The following is a 16,302-nucleotide window of genomic DNA, read 5'->3' as shown; positions in this document are numbered from 1 at the left end:
CTGAAACATATGTACAGTTCATTTACAAACTTTTCAATTTTGTTGTGTGCTAGAAAAAAGTCTTTCTTTCATAGCAAGATTGTTGCATAAATCCTATCACTTTGAAGTCAAAGAAAGAAAAGTAAACACCAAGCTCCCTTGGAAGAGAAGAGTCTGGCATTTGACCTCAGTCTTCGAATGCACAGCAAGTGTGACAAGATAAGAACAAGAGGTAAAGGCCTATTTATAGAACGCAAGCAGCCTGAAGAATACTGTAAATAGGCAATGCTCCCTGGGAGGGACGAACTCAAGCTGGACAGCCTAAAACAAATAAAGCCAGCACATAGAAAGCTAGCAAATCTGAGTTACAAACCACGAAGCCAATGGTAAGCAATTGGCGGAAGACATTCACAGGGAAGGTTTCGGAATGTCCCCTAAGATGTCATTAGCAAACCAGACCGCTTCACCGTCTGGTAGCCTTCAACTTAAAAAGAAAAAAGTCTTGAGACGCAGCTCAAGAAAACTAGGCAGGTATGTATAAATAAGAAGCAACACAACCAAAACTAATAATGAATAAAGAATGACCAAATATGGAAATACAGACCAGGATACCACAAGGATCTCTCTCTAAGTATTGCGATTAGTTACTGCTAATTGTCTGAACCCAACCAATTACTTTTGGAAAGAAACCTTAACTGTACTGCTAAAAGCACACAAAGATAACAAATCTAGGAACATTGCGTAGTCGTTACGGTATGAGATTCCCAAATAATATAACATTACAGTTGAAACCTCAAACTTAATGTCTATATTAAACTCTTTATTTTCAAAGTGACTAGTTGGCAGTGTTTAATGGTTTTTGAAGTCATACTCGACCCTTGGCAGAGAAGGTAGTAAAGTGTGCATATTTAGAAACTGAGCACTGAATGTAATGTTTCACGTTTTAAAATGCATACCTTTGTTAAATGTCATGCTGACATTCAGAACTAGTTCCAGTTACCTCTGCATTGCTTCTCTTTTGCCAGTGAGATCTCTTACAATAATTTGTGGTAAATTTTTATTGATGTTATGCTTCTTTTACCACAGGAATATGCGGTTAATTGCCACGTAATTACCTGGGAAAGGATCCTAAGCCATTTTGACATATTTGCCTTCGGACACTTTTGGGGCTGGGCCATGAAGGCTCTGCTAATCAGGAGCTATGGATTGTGTTGGACAATCAGCATTACGTGGGAAGTCACAGAGGCAAGTATGGATTTAGCTACATCCTTCTTGGATAACTATATTAATCAAGCAGTTCAGTGACAATGAGTTCATCATCTTTGTTTATTCTCTGTTTTTCTGTTATAGGGCCATCAATGGCCTCTTCCTGTTCACGCACATTGTCTCCTTTTTCTGTCCTAGGCTCACATCCTCACTCCACCAGATGCTCAGTCACCCTTGAGTCCTAACGACTGCTGATATAGCTTGTAAAGTATGGATAGACAGGAGGTTGAGAAAAGATGCTCATCAGGTCCAGGGTAGGCAAAGTGAAAAATATCCAGTAGGGCGCGCTGTGCATTTTGGCCTTGAACTACTATTTAAATTGGTAAAAGGAGAAAAAGGTAGGTCTGAGGTAAATCCATATATATATATATATATATATATATATATATATATATATATATATATATATATATATATATATATATATAGAAGCTCCGTGGTCTCCCTCAGTGAAAAAAGGAAACTCCAAGCACTCCAGGTACAGCAAAACGAGGATTTTATTACGGCTTACAGCAGCAAGCAAGAGATGACAGACGCGTTTCAAACACAAAAGTCCTTCCTCAGTGTCAGTGTAAAGCTGCGCGCGGCTTGTATTCATACACGCCTTCACAGAAAGTGAAGGCGGACTCATGGTATCGGTATGGGTGTTCATTCATGACTATTACCAGGAATAACGTGGCGGCCATTGCACAATGGGAAAAACGTCATAATACATTTTGTAAATCAACCATTGCTTAGCAATAGCGTTCATAACTCCACTTGGCCAAGATTATTGTAAATACAAAATTAGAGGCATAAAAATAATAATGAGCGCCTAATCAGGCCGTGAATCGGCTTATACCTGGTTTTAACTTCAAATTACATTCTACATCCCACTAGATACCAGAGAATAACAAAAAATTGACCGTAAATTATAAACCAACAATGGCATGTCTTTTACCAGAGATAAAAATTGAATCTCGCCGTGTATCGGCACTTCTCCGGTGTTCATAATAAATATTAGTCTACCGGAGACAAATTGGTAATATCAGGCTGTTACATGCCTTACTGTGATTTTAGAAAGAATAAGTGCATGAGAGAAATCTATATACATATGTATGTGTGGATACTTAATTTGCAAAGGTTGCATCAAAATTCAAAATTCAAGAGTTCAATAAACCACCTAGCTTATGTCCAATATATACTTCAAAAATTATTTACAGTAGACATATTTGCAAGTTGTTAGAACTCATAAGAGAGACCCATCATAAGTCAAAAGACAAGAACAAAGCAAGGAAACAAGGACTGAATCAAAATCAAAATCAAAATCACAATATATAAATTGCACTGAAAGTGCAAAATGTATAGAATATATACAATATATACAATATATACAAGGTATGTAGACAGATCATGATCGATCATAGATTTGACCAGAATGTGGAACTCGATGTTCAATTTCAGTAATAAGTTCCTAGATATAATATACATTACAAACAACGTTGCTATCAGTAGGTAGTAGCTGCTTGGGATGGAGGTGTGATGACCTGAGTTGAGACTTCTCATTACTTCTTTTGTTTAGGTGTTATATTACTCTCTCTCCATCCCTATTTTTTATTATTTATTAGCGGCCTAGATGCACTGTAAATTCCTCCCCGATGTTAAGCCCAAGTGGACTCTTGGTCTGCAGATCTATGATAAATCTAGACTCTAATCTGCGGAGACTCAAGAGTCTATCTCCTCCTCGAGGATGCAAAGGTACATGATCAATACCAAAATACCTAAGCAATTCTCTATTGCTCGCATGGACTTTGGCAAAGTGCCGCGCAACAGGATAGGCAACATCCTTGTTGGTTATTGCCCTCTGGTGTTCAAGTATTCGCAATTTTACGTTGTTTATTGTACTGCCAATATACTGAAGTCCGCATGGGCAGACCAGACAGTAAACAACGTAAGGGGTGGTACAGGTGATGAATTTATTGATTGGCCTCGGTTGACTCAAACCCGGGACATTGTATTTAAGTGTCCTTCTACTATTCTCGCAGGCACGACATTTACCGCAAGGGTAGAAGCCCTTCATATCTCTTAACTTCCCACTCGATTTTTGTTCAATCGGTTTCAGATGGCTTTGTACCAGATTGTCCCTAAGGGATTTGGTTTTCCTAAAAGTGAGGAGCGGTTTGTCTGGGACATCTTTCCCTATGACTGGATCTGTACGTAATATGTGCCAGCTTCTGGTGAGTATTCTCCTCAGCTGATTGGCCTCAGCAGAGTAGGTGGTGACCATTCGAAATTTACCTGTGGTATCCGAATCTTTTTTAGTTTCCATGTTTGGGGCAAGGAGTTGTTTTCTGGGGATTCTTAGTACCTTGTTATAGGTGTCATTTAGCAACGTTTCATCATAGCCTCTGTTAAGAAATCTAGCAATGCATCCCCTAGCCGCGATAACGAAATCTCTCTCAAGCGAGCAATTCCGTCGTAATCTTAACAGTTCGCCGTAGGGGATACTGCGAATGAGACTGGGGGGATGACTACTACCGGCATGTAAAATACTATTCCCGGCAGTGGGTTTCCTATATAGGGCCGTTTCTAACCTCCCTTGATTGACAAAGACCCTCAAATCCAGATAGTGTACCTCAGTCCTACTTATTTCAGAGGTGAACTTCAGATGTAACTGGTTCAAATTGATGTCCTCAATGAATTCCTCTGCCTGTGTGGAGGAGCCCCTCCACACCAGGAAGAGGTCGTCGATATATCGACGCCAGACCACTATATATTTGGCCCATTTTCCATTATGCCCCGATAGGGCCACCTGCTCCTCCCACCAGCCGACGAAGAGATTCGCGTAGCTGGGGGCGAAGCAGGTTCCCATCGCGGTACCACTTGTTTGCCGATAGAGATCTTCCTGAAAAAGAAAAATGTTATTTCTTAAGCAAAAGTTCAAAAATTCTAATAACATTTTGCTATGCTCCAGATATTTTGCTGGTCTCTTCTCAAGAAAGTATCTAACAGCCTCTACACCCTGATCGTGCTGTATACTGGTGTATAGGCTGGCAATATCCATGGTTATTAATATGTACTTAGGGTCCCATGTGATCTGTTCGATCTGTCTGATGAAGTCCTTGGTATCCTTCACATATGATTTTAAATCAACCACAAATTCTGAAAGAAAAGAATCAATGTATATAGAAAGATTCTCCGTAAGACTTCCCTTGGAGGACACAATCGGACGTCCAGGTGGGCACACTAGATCTTTATGTACCTTAGGTAATTGGTAAAAGGTGGGCGTTGTTGGTTCCGGGTTCCTAAGAAATAGAAATTCATTCATGTCTATCATCTGTTTGTTTCGCCATCTAGTCAGGAGATCATGATAGAGTTTAATGCTTGTGGTGTAGATTTCTCTATCGATTGACTCATAACTCAGTTGATCTTGCAATTGTCTTAAGGATTCCTGACAATATTGCTTGCGTGATAGCAGGACGACATTGCCTCCCTTGTCGGAGGGCTTCACGATGATCTCTTTATTGGTGCTTAGAGTCTCCAGAGCTGTATTTTGCCCTGCCGTGAGATTACTCCTGAATTTCGATCTCTTGAAATTGGATAGCCTATGTTGCATCAGATCTTTAGTCACTGCATCTGAAAAGGTGTCTATGGCATCATATGCCATTTGAGGATTAAACTGGGAAGGTGCTTTGAACGCCGTGATGGGTGATTGCTGTTCAATGTGGTGTGCCCCTTGTGTCTCTGGGCTGCCATTTGCATCATCAATCAGTTGCTCCTCCCTAAGATCCTCCAAGGTTCTGGCCGTGTGCAGGTCCCTTATTGACAGAACATCCGTAGAAGTGATTGTCGTCTTCTTTTTTGATTTCTTTGTCTCTCCTAGGTCAGGTTTCATTTTGTGAAATTTGTGGAGTTTTAGCTTGCGGATCAGTTTGAAAAGGTCGATGCGGGTCTGGGTATACTCAAGTCCTTTATTAGGGCAAAAACTGAGTCCCAATTGTAGGGTTTGTTCTTCTTCTTTTGATAGGATCTTATCCGTTAGGTTGATGACGGTAGGACTGATGTCTACCACCTCTTCCCCCTCTTCTTGCGGGCCCCTTGAGGTGTTTGGGATATGGCTTTGCCCCTTCCTCGTCCTCTGCCAACCGCCTCGTCTTGTTCTCCGTCGTTTTCTGGTGGCTTGAGTTTGCCCCCCCTCAGCCACGTACGGCGGATGAGGTCGAATTCCCGCTGAAAAGGAGTCTTGTCGCCCGCATTGCTGGACCCTGGCATTTCATCCTCGGTTTCCTCCTCAGTGGCCGATGATTCAGATGTGGGGGGCTGTTCCACCGGTCCAGTGTTCTTCATTTTATCAGCGGCCTTGCGTGGACCATCGAATTTCTTGGAGAAGGTAAGGATTCTGCCTTGAGCATAATCCCGTTCATCCCTTTCAAATTTCTCTTGCTTCCGCTGCCTGATTTTCGATTCATATTTTATTAATCTTTTTTTCATGTCATCTCTTAATTGTGCGCACTTTGCAGTGTCTGTTTCTTTTGCAATTTCAGCATCCAAAGCGGTTATCTCGTTAATCGCTTTAGTTCTATCACTCCAGGCGAACTTAACGAGCAAATCCAGCTGTGCCTTACATGATGCCGCTATGAGTTCCGCCCACTGTTCCAATAGCATGGGGTCTGGATTCTCGTAGGCGGGGACTGTATAAATACGAAGCCCCCTAGGCACTCGGTCAACATCCATATAATTTTGTAGGGAAGTGGCTTCCCACCACTTCCTGATTTCTCTCTCACTTAAACGTTCCAATTTTAGAAATAAATTTCGTAGGGAACTTGTTGGTGCGTTCCCATTACCTCTGGTATCCGCGGTCATTGTTGGATTCTGTGTGCGTTTTTTAAACACATCCAGAGCCGCCTCGCGGCGTTCATCCTCATTGCACATGCTGTCGCCGTTTTGTAAACAGACCTCGGGGAAGCCTCCCCGGGTCTCGTTGCTCGTACCTCTATGCCCAACTGCTCTCTAATGGACTCAGGCGTGTTATGCTACTAGCGATTATATATATATATAATCCTGCCTTCAAGGAACAAATAGATCATGAAGAAGAAAAGTTTAGTTTCGAATATAAAAATACACAGTGATACCAGTTTGACCATGTTTCTTTAAAACTGTCTTTCTAAGGAAGGGTAAAACAAAAACAGCCACAACTACTACGTAAAGATTAGTCTATCAGCTCAGTCCTACATTGTAGATCAGTCATAAATTCCCTGGTCTCTGGTCGCACTAAATTAAATCAATGCTATCACATTGACAATATACATATGCTCATGTCACCTTAATTTGTTATACCTTAGCAGATACTCCTTGCTTCTAACATATAATATTTTTGCTAAATTACATATTTAGAGGGTTGGAATTAGAGCAAATGTTACAAAGATGAGACATGCTACCAACATGATTTAAAAATTCACAGTTTTACTTACCTCTACAAATGACTGTCATATTGAAACCTATGTAATTGCAAATATTGTAAATCATCTTACACATTACCCGTACCGCATTTTCAGAGTCAACTATGCATGTACTATAATTTTTTGGTTTGATTATGATGTACTTTAAATACATGTGATGTACTTTATTTACATAATGATTTGATGTGATGTTCTTAAATCACATTTTTGCTTTTTGTTGTTTTATAGATATAAGTTGGTTAGTTCGTATGCATTTCATTTTTATTTTGTATGCATATTATAGTTTGCATGACGGTTTTACTAACTAGACTTTAACAGTGTTGATTTTTACTGGAATATGAGTTTTCTTAAACACACGTTAATGTGTTATTGCAGTGGCAGCCATAACTTCACTTTTACCTTATTTTTTTCCAATTAATTTCTTGTGTGTTTGGGTTTTGTTTTTAAATCACATACTACATCCAAGAGTCCATGCGCATCACCCTTCAGCAAAGCAGATTTTGGCTTTAGGGCCTCATCTCTGGCCAGGCCCTGGGCTCGACCCACTGCATGTGGCTGTAGGGGACTGGCCTCCTGCCAGGCTCCAATCCCTTCTCTAATCCCTTCTCTGCCAACCTACCCCTGCTTTGCAAAAAGTCGCCAGGCTTAGTACGGTCAGCCTCCACCTTATGAGGGCAACCATCCCACTTTGCCTGGCCTGCACAATGATCATTGGCCGCAGGGTCTGATCCCTTTTATTTATTTACATTTTTTAAGTCTACGGATCCATTATAAGCTTCTTTACCCTTGTGCCGCAGACTCGACAAAGCTTCACTTGTTGGCGCCAGATTCATGGATTTGGCCATGTGTAGCAGTGGTTGGCGACAAACCCTGCGTCCAACCCACTCTAGGCAGCCAATCCCAGCTGCAAATGGGCCAGGCCCTGGGGGCTGGACGTAGGACCTAGCCTCTGGCCAGGCCTGTAGGTTCACTGCGGATGGCCAGTCCCTGCTGCACGCAGCCTTTGACCGTGCACAGCAAGGGTTGGTAATAGGCCTTGGCTTCTGGCCAAACCCTGCCCCAACACCCTGCTGGCAGCCAACCCGTTGTGCATAGTTTAGGCAATGGTGGTTGGCCGCAGGGCCTGATCCCTTTATTTGTTTGTGTTGGTTTTTTTTTTGTATTTGGTCCAATTTTGGATCTTTAAATTGGGGGCAAGCGTCCCTGCCCTGGTGCCTCAGACCTATGCAAGTATCCATGGCCATTGCTGGATTCCAGGTTCCTCCACACATCCTTCAGTCCATAGTGGACCCTCGAATCCACATAGCAGGGCGTCACTCGGACTCGAAGATCAAGTGAAAAAATCTCTCAATTTTTTTGTTGTTTTTTGTATGAAACACTGAGGGCGGCCACGTGGTCCTGTGGGGTTCACGAGTTTTCTCAACCTGCCCCATTTTTCCCCCCTCTTAATTTTTTTTTCAGGACTCTGGGACAGAGTCTCTGAGTCTTTTAATGGCTGTAAAAGCATTTTCTTTGTTGTCGGAACCAGTCGAATCCTTCCATATCCACATATACTTACCTGGATCCGCAGTTCTGAAGTGGCTCACTGGAGAAAAAGCTCCCTTGGCCAATAGGATCTGAGTATTCTTTGAATTCTTGCATCCTCTGATATCTGCAGATCCTTAACTGTCAGTGTCCTCTATCATTTTCTAAAATGTAACCCCTTCATTCACAACCCGAGCCTCTTTTTAAATGCTAATTTCTCGAAAACTACTGAACTGAATTATCCATACCAAACCAAAAAAGCACAGTTTCTTGAGGTAAATTCTAACTTTATGCCAAGTGTGGTGTAAATACCGTCAGCCATTTTTCTGTATTGGAGATCAATTCTTCCTACGGCATTTAAGTAGGAAATTATACTTTTGGGGCCCACTTTTTCTTGAACTCTGCTTAACAGATATGCATAAAAGTTACCATGAAGAATTCAGATGGATTTTTTTTAGAGTTTCATGGATATTAATTCGTTGCCCAAGTTATTAATAAAACCAAAAAATGCCTTCCCTGTGGAAGCTCAACCATATCTACTCTGGCGCCATCTGTGCAAGTGAAATAAATATAAATAATAGTTAAGGTAAGTCACTTAAAATTGTGAAAGTAATTTTAATTAATTGAACAGAAGTTGAGTGATAATTAAAAATAATTTAAATATAAGTAATAAAAATGTAAATTACAAAAAGTAATAATTTACATTCATTTTAAGTAATAACTTAAAAACAATATTGCAAGTATTATGTAAAATAATTGCTAAAGTAATTAATTGAAAAGTACTATTGAGTATTTCATCATTATTTAAAAAAAGTTAATTTAGAAGGTAGTAAGGAGTTTTTTGAGTTCAGGGATGGTTAGTTTATAGTGGTAGTAATTGTATTTTAGGGTTCAGGAATAGGGTAGGTATAAGGCTAAGAGGGAGGTTATTAGGGTTCAGGAATGATAGTGTATCGAAATAGAGGGTTTTGTGGTTCAGGGATGTGTAGTGTATGGGGTCATAAGGAGCTTTTAGGGTTCAGGGATGGTGGCATATAGGGGTAGTAAGCAGGTTTTAGTGTTCAGAGATGGGTACTGTATGAATGAATGAACAGGCACTTCTAAAGGGCATGGCTACCAGAAGGCCTCCCAGCGCTAGAGGAAGAGACATCATCGTGCTGTGGTCAGGCATCATGGAAATAAAAGAGTATTCAACAGTTTGCGAAAGACCAGATAGTTATTTTCCAAGGGAATATGGCTAGGAAGCTGGTTCCAGCACTTTGCTGCGGTATATTCAAACATACGTCCGCCACTCCACGATCTATGGATCCTGGGAACCACTGCTAGATTTTTCTTTCCGGAGCAAAGAGATCTTTTAGGATGATAAGGGGACATGATAGAATGAAGGATCGGAGGTCCCTTGGCTGAAAAAGTTCTGTGGACGATGCACAGTGCTTTGAACTTAATTTGTTCCACCACTGGAAGTTAATGTAGCAATGCAATATGTGGTCTTGCAGATACCCTACTAGGGACCTGCATAAGAAGACGTGCTGCGCAGTTTTGTACAGTTTGAAGAATTTTAATGATTGAGCAGGGAGAGCCCAGAAAAAGCACATTGGCATAATCCAGCCTGGAAAGGATCAGGGCTTGTATCAGCAGTCTCCTTGCCGTAAAAGGCAACAAAGGATGGATTTTCCTGATCATCTTCATGATCACATAACACGTGCCTGCCACTCTACGGGCCTGCCTGTTCCTTAAAGTTTAAATTGTGTCCAGCCATACCCCAAGGGTTTTAATCTGATCCTTGGGGACAGGCATTGGACCTAGGCAACTTGGCCAAAATAAGTTGCCATCTTGGGGGGAGATGTTACCCAGAAACTATGTTTTTGCCCCATTAAGTTTTTAGAATGAGCAATTCATCCATGCAGTTACCTTATCCAGACAGTTGGCCACGTTGATCCCCACGTTGCCGGTTTTATTCAGTGATACAATCAACTGTGTATCGTCTGCGTAAGTAATTATCTGGTGTCCAAAGGATTCCACAATCTTGGCGAGAGGGCGCATATAAATATTAAAAAGCGTGGGCTCAAGGAAGAGCCCTGCAGCACCCCACATCGCAGCGGCATACATTCGGAGGTAGAATCATCCTCAAATACTTGAAATGATCTATTATCTATTATCCAGTAAGGACTTAATCCACTTAAGTGCGGTTCCAGTCACTCCAACCTCTCCAAGTCTTGCCATCAATAATTGGTGGTTCACCGTGTCGAAGGCCGCACTAAGGTCGAGCAGTACAATCGCCACAGAACTACCAACATCCAAAATGTTTCTGGTTTCTTCGACAACAGCCAACAAGGCAGTCTCCGTGCCCTGTAGGGGTCTGAAACCCATTTGTGAGACATGAAGGCATTCGTTCTGTTTCCAGGGATGGGGCACAGATCCAGAAGATAGGGAGATGTTGATGAGATCCAGTATGGTTGTGGCGGCCGTGTCGCTGACCAGATTTAGAGTGTTGGGCGTGACCACATCATTGGGGGAGCCGGATTCCAATTGAGTACGGTAATCTTTTAGCGGTTTTAGATCATGGGGGGGGAATTATTTCAAGGCGAGGGTTGGATGTTCGTATTTGATCCTCTGGAGGTGGGGGATTTGAAAAAGCTAAAATAGAGGGAAAAGTGGAAAAAAGATTTGTCCAGCACTCTAACACATGGCGGCAGGACACGACGCCACTAAGCGAGCTGCAAACGAAATGCAATATGTTGGACTTGTAAAAAGCCAGCTGACTACAGTCAAATGCTCATCGAAAAGAGAAAGGGATATCAATCAGGAGAAACCTTGCATTATATCTATAAGCAAATCAGCGTCTTGGGATCGCACCAAATGTGCCAAGAAAATAACTAAATACGAATTGTTACATTGAGAAGAATCAGTATAAACCTTTCTTCCAACATACTAAGAAATTCGGACAGTTATCAGTTTGCCCCGAAGAAGTCCTTTGATGGACGAAACGCGTAGGCATCGGCTACAGTCTGTCTTTTATGAAGAAAGAATCTTTTGATGAATTTAATAAAGACTTTATTACTCTTCCACTGAAGACTCGTCATTGATTGGGACTACAATCATTGGAATACCATGCTACAACATTGTTTATTATAAATTATTATGATTATTGTGTGTAATACCATGTGTTAAAGAGTGCTGGACAAATCTTTTTTCTGATTGTTTGAGACTTGTTAGTCTTAGGGAGATCTAGGGGTCTTGGATTTCCTGTCCTTAGCACCTAAATTCTCTAGATACAAATTGGACACTAATGGATAGGTGCAATCTCTCATAGCCTCAAACCCCTGTGCTTAGTGTATATAAAAAAAAGAGGGAAAAGTGGAGTAAATGTCTTCAATTTTTTGGGAAAAGTACTTTGCCAAGTTGGTGCACTTTCCTGGGATATCATCAGAGGGCAGAGGGGGCGCGGGAGGGTTAGATGCTGTGGTGGTCTTATTTCCGTAATAGAGTGATTGGCCATTTTTGATTTCTAATTTGTATGCTTTGGTAGCCTCTCTATATTTAGTTTTCTTGGCTTGAGAGAAATCCTTCCTCCAGCTTCTTTCCAAGCATTTGCATTTTTGTTTCAGTTCTCTGAGCTGGGGGAGTACCAGGCGATACTCTTCAGGCCCTTTTTAATGGTTGTCCATTTTTTTAGTATAGGAGTAATAATGGGTTTTAGGGTTCAAGGATGAGAACTGTGTAGAGATAGTAAGGGCATTTTGAATTCTAGGGGATGAGTAGTGTAAAGAGGTTATAAGGGGATTTGGGCTCAGTGATGGTTTGTGATTCTAAATAGAGGTTTTTGAAGTTTTGGGTTGGGTAGTGCATGGGGTCATGAGGCACTTTAAGGGTTCAGGGATGGTGGCATAGAGGGGCAGTAAGAGGGTTTTTAGGGTCCAGGGATGAGTATTGAAGTATTTTAGTACAGTGTTCCTGATGTAATGACTCCAGAGGTAACAACTGACATTCGACTCTTCTCTTGATTATGCCATTTTTGCCCTTTCACCCCCATATGGCCCTTTCGCAGCCCCACTTAGGATCCATGCTCGACCCTCCTTCTTGCTCTATATCTCAATTTTTGTCCTTATATCTGTTCCTTCCCTAACTTTGTGCCCACTAAAACCCCTAACTAGCTCTATTCCTCTGTGGACTGATTCTAGACCGCTGCACCTTTCTTGGAATCCATGGCTAGCTCATCATGCTGACAACTCCATCCAAATCCTAGTAACGCACATTAAAACATTCACAATTGAAAATGTCCTGGCCTCACTTCACACTGAACTAAAAATAGCAGATCTCCTAGTCCAACACAACCCAGCCCCCTCCTTCACTTTCTTTCGGAAATCAGGAGCTCCCTGACCTCCTTTTCCCTATTTGACATTATTTTCCTCATTGCCTTCTACATTTGGATTGGATTGGATTGGATATGGTTTTTGTATAGCGCGGTAGCTACCTGCAGGCATCCTAGCGCTGAGCCAAGTACAGGTGAGTGGGGAGGGTAATTTTATCTGCTGAAGAGAAAGGTTTTTAATTTTTTCCGAAAGTGCAGGAGGTTGGGTTCTGAGCGAATAGAGATTGGGAGGGAGTTCCAGAGTCTTGCCGCGTTTGTTGAGAACATTCTTCCTCCACTCCTTTCTCTTTTGAACCTAGGTCTGAGGACTTGAAAGGTGTGAGTTGACCTGAACTGTCTGTTGGGGTGGTAAGGGGTAATCAGGGTGTGGTTGAGGGTTGCTCCTTTCCTCCAGTAGGCGCGATGGGCAATGCACATGCTTTTAAAATTAATCCTGTCTTTTACTGGCAGCCAGTGGAGGGTTTTTAGTTCGGATTTCACTGATAGGCGGCGGGGGATGTGCAGAAGTGTACGGGCAGCGCAGTTTTGTATCACCTGGAGCTTTTTCAGGGTAGATTCAGGGGCACCTAGATAAAGGGCATTTCCGAAGTCCAGCTGGGAAAGGATTAAGCCCTGGACCATGATTTGTCTGGCTTTGTAGGGGAGAAGTGGTAGGATTTTTCGGATGAGTCTCATAATGCCCATGCAAGTGGCAGATAATTTAGTTGCCTGGTGCCCGAAGGATAGTGTGCTGTCTAGCCATATTCCTAAACTCTTGATGGTGTTCCTGGCTGGGGGTGCTGGGCCTAGATCTGGTGGCCACAGAGACTCAATGGATTTTTGAGGGGAGTTACCCAGTACCATTAGCTCAGTTTTGTCACCGTTTAGCTTCAGGTACGACTGGCTCATCCAGGTACTTACAGCTTCCATGCATCCTCTGAGGTCATTGGAGCAAGAGGAGGGATGATTTAGGGTAACCACCAGCTGCGTGTCATCCGCGTAGGACACGACTTGGACGCCGAAAGGGCGGATTATTTCTGCGAGGGGGTGCATGTATATGTTAAACAGTGTGGGGCTCAGGCAGGAGCCCTGGGGAACCCCACAACTGAGTGGTTTACTGGGCGAGGTGGTGTCGCCTTCGCAGACTCGGAATGAGCGGTCTGAAAGAAATGAACGTATCCAGGCCGCCGCTGTAGATGTTATCCCTAGTTCTGCGATCCTGTGAAGCAAGATGTCATGATTCACAGTGTCGAAGGCGGCACTGAGGTCCAATAAGATAATGGCCGCAGTGCCGCCCTGATCCGTGATCATTCTTGCTCCTTCTGTTACGGCTAGTAGGGCGGTTTCTGTCCCATGCATGGGGGAGAACCCAGTTTGAGACGAGGCTAGTAATTTATTTGCTTCCAGGAATTTTGTAAGGGATTGGTTGACATGCTTTTCCGCGATTTTGGATATCCATGGTAGCAGGGATATTGGGCGATAATTAGGGGGGACAAGTCGTGAGTTATTAATTAAGTTCAGAATGGTGGGCAGTATGGTGGGGGTGATTGTTCTGAGGAACTGAGCTGGGGCAGGGTCGCTGGGAGATCCGGACTTTACCTGGAGTATTATGGTCTCCAAGCTAATAAGCTCCAGAGGTGGAAAGTTTTCTAGGGTGGTAGGTGGAGATGGACTGATATCCCTTTGTTGTAATGTGGGGTGAGGGGATAGGGGAAAGGATGCATAGATTGTGGCTATTTTATTGAGGAAGTAGTCTGCCTGTTCATTGCAGCGGATTTGAGCAGTAAGAGGATCTGATGGTTTATCGGGAAGTTTGAGCAGTCTTTTCGCGATTTGAAATATTTCCTTGGGTTTAGATGATGCTTCGTTAATTTTGTTTTCGTAGAAGGTTGCTTGGGCTTTTTTTATGTCATTTTTATAGATTTTTATGGCGGGCGGATATTCATCTTTGCTGGTTTGTGAATAATCGATGCGCCATTTCCGTTCCAATCTTTTGCATTCTTTTTTAAGAGTGCGCAGATCCTGTGAATACCAAGGAGCGTTTTTTGGTCTCTGTTTGGGTTTGACGTCCTTAAATGGGATAGTAAGATCTAAGGAGAAGGTAATCCAGTTGTTAAAGTTGTCATTATTGATAATCGGATCGGGGTTGTTTAGTGGGACAGAGGCTTCCAGAGTTGTTGTCCATAGGTTGGTGTTAAGTTGTGACCATTTGCGGTCCCTACAGGAGGCGGTGGAAGGTTTAGGACGTGGTCCGAATGGCGCCCAGGTAAAAGGGATCAAGAAATGGTCCGTCCATGGGAGGGGAATGGGTGGATTCACTGTGAGATGAGTACAGTTAGTAAAGATTGGGTCTAGGAGGTGACCTTTTTCATGGGTGGGTTGCAGCACTCGCTGGGAGAGTTCTAGTGCCTCCAGATTGTTACATAGTTCGGTGGCAGCCGAATCTAGGGGGTCATCTAGGTGCACATTCAGGTCGCCTAATAAGGTGAAATTAGGTGAAGAGCAGACACAGTTGGCTGCCTCCGGTGCAAGTTTGTTTATAAAGTTAGTCGGAGTGCCTGGTGGCCGATAGATAAGAGTCCCAGAGAATGTGCATGTGGGGGAGAAGTTCAGAGAAAAAAGTAAGGTGTTCGCAGCTGATAGGGTAGTTGGAGAGGAGCGGCATGTGTAGTAGTTCTTGTAAATGATGGCTATGCCGCCGCCTTTTCCAGATGAGCGGTCGGCCCGAAGTATTTGATATCCTGCGGGAAGAGCTTGAATGACATAGGGGTCGGATTCAGATTGTAGCCATGTTTCTGTGAGAAAAATGGCGTCGGGTTCTTTGTCGGAGATTAACAGAGATATTTCTGTGGCATGTTTAGGGAGAGACCTGCAGTTCAGCAGGAACATAAGATATGATGGGGGGTGTGGGTTTATGCCATTTTGAAACGTGCACTGTGGGCAGCTGAAGAGATTCGAAGAGGGATTCCAGGACGCAAGGCATTGTTCAATGATGGGGCCTCGTAGTTGATGTAACGTGCTGGAAGAGTACGAGATGGAATTATTTTTGCCAGCGGTAGTGGCCCCTGGTCCCGGTCGGTCGCGGACGGGCCAAACGGGCTTGCCTTTGGCGCCCCGCCGGCGCCGCCGCTGCGCCTCCTGGGTAGGGTAATCATTTTATAGCGGCGAGGGTGGGAGGGACCTAGCCCTGGTGAATTGTCTCGTGTTCCTTACCCAAGATGGTGGGCCCGGAAATGCAAGTTCGGCAGGGGAGCCGAGGCTCAATCGCGTTTTTGAGGGGGCAGGATCCGCTCTCACTTCAGCAGCAACTGAATGTAAGTGGCGATTGATTCTATTTTTTTTTTAAATGCAGTTTCTCCAATAGCGATCTTTTGGAGCGAGGTTTAAAATAATAGTAGGCTTTTAAATCAAGCGTCAAGTTTAAAAAACAATGTCCCAGCTTCCGCCTCAGGACCAGACAACACACCACACTCACTCGTAGTCAGTGAGATGTGGTGAATTTAGGTGTATTTTATAGCGGCGAGGGCATGAGGGTGGGAGGGGCCTAGCCCTGGTGAATTGTCTCGTGTTCCTTACCCAAGATGGTGGGCCCGGAAGTACAAGTGCATATATAAAAGATGAGGTATAGTGCAGTCAGAAATGATTTGTCATGCACGTGTTATTGTCTATTTTTAAAGTTAAACGGATCTATGCCCCTGAATTCCTTGCAGATGTCTTTTAGGCCGATGTAAGATGTGTTGGGCG

The 16,302-nt window shown here is 43.1% G+C and overlaps 1 protein-coding gene across 1 annotated transcript in view; it reads left to right on the top strand.

Moving 5' to 3' along the window:
* Positions 1-16,302, top strand: part of PTDSS1 (phosphatidylserine synthase 1) — a 360,643-nt gene that overhangs the window by 185,310 nt on the left and 159,031 nt on the right. Inside the window, exon 5 of the mRNA XM_078686999.1 lies at positions 1,066-1,224. Within this exon, the coding sequence (XP_078543125.1) occupies positions 1,066-1,224 (159 nt within the window). The remainder of the gene's footprint in view (positions 1-1,065; positions 1,225-16,302) is intronic.

This window comes from Lissotriton helveticus, chromosome 4_1 (genome assembly GCF_964261635.1).
Source record: "Lissotriton helveticus chromosome 4_1, aLisHel1.1, whole genome shotgun sequence".
In the NCBI taxonomy this organism is placed as follows: domain Eukaryota; kingdom Metazoa; phylum Chordata; class Amphibia; order Caudata; family Salamandridae; genus Lissotriton; species Lissotriton helveticus.
The sequence above is the reverse complement of the archived record's forward strand: the minus strand, read 5'-3'. Positions and strand labels throughout refer to the sequence as shown.